The sequence below is a fragment of the Aptenodytes forsteri genome, unplaced genomic scaffold (genome assembly GCF_000699145.1).
Source record: "Aptenodytes forsteri isolate BGI_AS27 unplaced genomic scaffold, ASM69914v1 Scaffold32, whole genome shotgun sequence".
NCBI classification, from domain to species: Eukaryota; Metazoa; Chordata; class Aves; order Sphenisciformes; family Spheniscidae; genus Aptenodytes; species Aptenodytes forsteri.
In genome coordinates, this window is record NW_008795138.1 from 2,816,696 (window position 1) to 2,821,906 (window position 5,211).

The 5,211-nt window shown below is 41.2% G+C and overlaps 1 protein-coding gene across 1 annotated transcript; it reads right to left on the bottom strand.

The window, feature by feature from the left end:
* Nucleotides 1–1,495: 1,495 nt before the first annotated feature.
* On the bottom strand, nucleotides 1,496–4,451 carry LOC103898250. Its single transcript, XM_019471855.1, is given in 3 exon segments — nucleotides 1,496–1,510; nucleotides 2,501–4,118; nucleotides 4,327–4,451. Coding segments are annotated over 3 exon segments (1,758 nt in total).
* Between the last annotated feature and the right edge of the window lie 760 nt (nucleotides 4,452–5,211).

The window sequence follows — 5,211 nt, forward strand, 5'->3', positions numbered from 1 at the left end:
AGCCAATACCTGTTCCCCCAGGGTTTTTCTTTTGTTTTTTTGCATTCTTGCACAGCCCTCTCAATTGATGATATTCCGGATTGTTGAATCTTAAAATCATCCTCTATATAACTGCAGCACTCTTTCCCTATGACATATGCTTCATAATCCAGCTGTTTATCTCGCAACTATTCACAACAATTCCCCCCTTTGAGGCTTCCAAGATCTTTTTCTTGGGAGTCTCATAACTCATGTTCATAGTAATACATGTTCTGTTCGGGAGTTCTACATAAGACTTTACAACATTGAGTGACTGAAGGTACATCCAGGTATCACTGTTATGATACAGTGACACTGTATCATAACACAACACAATGTACATATTACTACTATTCCCACTATAACTAAAAACATTTCCCTGAGCCACTGTAGCTTGGGTAACCAGGAGGTGAGCCAATACCTGTTCCCCCAGGGTTTTTCTTTTGTTTTTTTGCATTCTTGCACAGCCCTCTCAATTGATGATATTCCGGATTGTTGAATCTTAAAATCATCCTCTATATAACTGCAGCACTCTTTCCCTATGATAGCATAAGTACCTCCTTGACTGACTAATATGTAATCTAAAGCCATTCTGTTTTGTAAAGTCATCATCCTGACTTGCAGTAGTTCAAATGAAGTGCTATTTAACACTTTAACAGTGTCATTGGCCAATTGTTCAACTAAAGTGCTCAACTTATTTGTATATGTTCCATACTTTCCGGCTGCACACGTGGGGCACATTACATACAAGAACCTATTCCCCTCACTAATTACTGGTTGATCGCTTATGTCTATCATCCTTCTATGTCTAGGGTGTCCTTCAAGTAAAGTTTTTGTAACTCTAAAGGGTGGGATTAATATTCCCATATAACAGGAACCATACCATTCAGGAGGAAGCCATTTGTATGCACTGTCTCCACATATCCAATAGGTTCCGGAATTGGCAATTAAAGATGCCTTCCCTTCACTCCACAGTTTACTTGTAGATGGAAGTATATAAACATCAAACTGGTCTGATGTGCTGTTTGGATGGAGGAACTGTATGGTGGCATTTTGGGTAGGTGTTATATAATACTTACAAGTACTGTTTCCAGCTTTCCATGGTTGTTTCCGGGAATCATTTTTGTTTATACTGAAGCACTCAAACCCTTGCTCTCTATGGGTTTGTACTAATATGGCTGAGGTTTTTCAGTGGGGTGATAATTTGTCTGATCACTAAAGTTGATCATACTTTGATTTACTATCTGGGTACAGTTTTGAAACACTACATCAGATGCAGTCATGTTTTGTTTTGTTAACCAAAAGGAACACATTTCAGGCCAACTTAAGGGGATGACTTTCCAAGGAAATCCTGTCCCTCCTGTCATTACTTGTGAACATATCCAACAATCAGTCATATTCACCACCTTTGCAAAGCTTATCTTTAAATTCTCATAGGTATTTTCATGTCCAACCCCATCAATAACAGCGGACCCTTTTAATACACTCCACCCTAGAATGTACAACACAAAAAGCATCATTGTCCCTTTGTCAGTTTTACCCGTAGACCTTCTGCCGATTTTGTTTTCCACTGAGGTTCATCTGGTTCTGGAGCTGGTTTTGTCTGAGTGAAATGTACCCACAAGTTAGTTTGGTCTACCTTTACTGCTGTATGGGTAGTCAGAAGAACTTGCAGAGGTCCCTTCCATTTCTCTTTTAGTGGTTCATTGCCTCAGGTTCAGATGTATACCCAGTCTCCTGGATGATAGGGATGTACCTGGATGTCCAAAGTTATTGGAGAAGATAAAACAAAAAATAAATGTAAAGATGAAAGTATCCTCCCTGGAGATATTACATACTCCTTTAAATCATGATTTCCTTTTACTTGGTTTTCCCCAGGAATGATGGTAACTTGATAAGGTCTCCCATAGAGGGTCTCATATGGGTTCACTTTTTCCTTGGAATTTGGCTGAATTCTAACTCTCAATAAGGCCAGCGGAAGAGCCCGTGGCCATTTAAGTGATGTTTCCTGACAAATTTTACTCATCTGTCTTTTTGGACTCTGATTCATTCTTTCAACCTTCCCACTGGATTGTGGCCTCCATGGGGTGTGTAAATCCCACCTGATCCCTAACATTTTAGATAAGTTCTGTACGATTTCTGCTATGAAATGTGGTCCTCTATCTGAAGACATTCCGAAGGGAACCCCAAATCGGGGTATTATTTCTTTCAATAACACCTTAGTAACTTCCCTAGCTTTGTTGGTGTGACAGGGAAAGGCTTCAGGCCATCCAGAAAATGTATCAACTAGAACCAACAAATACCGGTATCCTTCTTGTCAAGGTAACTCAGCAAAATCTATCTGCCAGTAGTCTCCAGGACTATTTCCCTTTTTTATAATCTCTAAGGGGTGTTTTTTATAGGAATGTGGATTATTTTGTAAGCAAATTGCACACTTACCCACTATACTCTTAACAATTCCTGTCATCCTTACGCTAAGTACCTGATCTTTTAAGGCATTTACAATAGCTTCTGCACCCCAATGTGTTGCTTTATGTTTGTCTTCGGCCAATTGTCTCATTATTGCCTGGGTTACTATCACTTGTCTATCTGCTGTTATCCACCATCCTTCAGGGTTTAGATGGGCTTTTAATAGTTTGGCCAATTGGTTATCTTGGCTCTGATATTCCGGGGTTACATTTGGGAGGTTCACATACCTCGATGGGGCAACAGTCAGGATGCTTTCCTCTGCTATCTCTTCTGCTATTTTCTCCACTAATTGGTTCCCTATATTAGTTGATGTTTGTCTAGACTGATGGGCTTTACAACGCATTATGACTACTTCTACCAGTAGCTGAACACTGTCCAACAGTTGTTTAATTATATCCCCACACTTGATAGGAGATCCCTGTGCAGATAGCAGTTCTCTCTCTTTCCATATAGCTCCATGGGTGTGTACTACCCCAAATGCATACTTGGAATCAGTCCATATGTTGACTTTTTTATACTTAGATAGTTCTAAGGCTCTTTGGAGTGCCATTAATTCTGCTTTTTGAGCTGATGTGTTCCCAGGTAGCGGACGAGCTTCCACAACTTCAGTCCGAGTCACGACCGCATAACCAGTCATTTGTTTCCCTTGATGCACAAAACTGCTTCCGTCTGTGAACAGTTCACAGTCAGGGTTCTCTATCAGGGTGTCTTTTCTTTCTGTTCCCAAGCTCTGTTCTCCTTGTGATATGATAAATCCCAAGTATAAGACTTGAGCCTTCGCTATTTGCGCCTTCTTCCTTGACACACGGTAGCCAGCCTGCCCTAGGAAATTTAACAAGCTGATAGTTGAATGAATACATTCCTCCCGTGTGGATGTGGCAACCAAAATATTGTCCACATAAGAGAGGAGAGTTGGAGCTTCATTTTCCTTCTTCCACACTTCTAATTCTTTTGCTAATTGATTTCCGAACAACATGGGACTGTTTTTAAAACCTTGGGGCAACACAGTCCAGGTAAGTTGTGTTTTTCAACCTCTCCTAGGACTTTCCCATTCAAATGCGAACAATGCCTGACTTCCTGCCTCTATAGGTATGCAGAAGAAAGCATCCTTTAAATCTAAGACTGTGAACCACTTATCATTCTCCTTGATCGTAGTCAATAGAATATATGGATTGGCTATGACAGGGTGTATATCCTGCACTGTCTGACTGATAGCCCTAAGATCTTGTAGCAGCCTATTTTCATCTGAATGAGATTTCTTTACTGGCAAAATAGGCGTATTATAGACTGATTGGCATTCTACTAGCAATCCATACTGTACAAAGTTATTAATCATTTTTTCCAATCCCCTTCTTACTTCCAATTTTAAAGGATATTGTTTTTGTTTTACTGGTCTGGCGTTAGGTTTTAGTTGTATTCTTACTGGTTCCACTGCTCGTGATTTCCCTGGGATTTTGGTGGCCCAAACCAGCGGAGTGACGGCATTCTCTACCTCCTCTGGAATCCCTTCTTCTGCCTTGGGTTGCTGTAACATAAAAACCTGGGCTTCCAGGGCTTTACTTTCTGGAATATGGACTTGTACTCGCCCATTTTCAAAAGTTATTTGTGCGTTCAGTTTACTCAGGACAGCCCTTCCTCATAACGGCATTGGGCATTCAGGCATGTATAAGAATTGATGCGTCAACCATCGCTTGCCTATTTTAAATTTTAATGGCTGGGAAAACGGCCTGTTTCCCCCTTTCCCTGTGGCACCAACTACATTTACGGTAGCTTGACCAAAACTCCCTTTACAAGTATTTAAAAATCTAAAGTCAACAGATCAGGGGTAGTTCCACTAACTCTCCTCCCTCGCGGACACTCTCGTTTCCAGTGTCCCTTTTCCTTGCAAATAGCACATTGATCCTTATCCAGAGGTTGCTGCTAGAATCTGTTTCCTCCAGCACTTCCCCGACCTCTCCCCCCATACCCTACTCCTCATAATCTTTGTTCTGTTAGTGCAGCAATCAGCTTCCTTTCCCGATTCCTCTCAATAACCTCCCTGTTGTTATGCACCTTCCAAGCGGCTTCTAATAATCTGTTAAGGTTCCTGGAATCTTCTCCCTCTAATCTCTGAAGCTTCTTCCTGATATCTGGTGCAGATTGTCCTACAAAGTAACAAGTTGCAAAGCATCCCCTTCCTTTTCAGGATCTAGGTTTGTGTACTTCCGAGCTGCAGACATTAATCACTCATGAAAGTCAGAGGGAGATTCTTCCCTCTCTTGTATCACCTGATACAATTTGGACAGATTAATAGCTTTTGGAATAGTGTGCTTTATACCGAACACTATCAATCTCTGGTAGCTGGTCAATAATTTGCGTTGAGCTGGGTTGTTAGGATCCCATCGGGGATCCACAGGTGGAAAGTGGTCATTCACAGTTCCTGGTTGGGCATTCTGAGCATGTAATCTTTCTGCCTCTTCTTTAGCTTTAGCTAATACCATTGTTCTCTCATCTAGAGTTAATAAAGTATCTAACACCACCTGTATATCGATCCAATCTGGGTCCTGGGTTCGGACTATGGTCTCAAATATTTTTGTTACCTTCTCTGGATCTTCTCTATATGTCCCTGCCAATTCCTTCCAGGACCTTAAATCAATTACTGAAAATAGAACTTTAATGGTAACTGACCCATTATTCCCAACTGCTTGCTGGAGAGGTGCTTGAAGTGCCTCCCCCCTTTTTGCA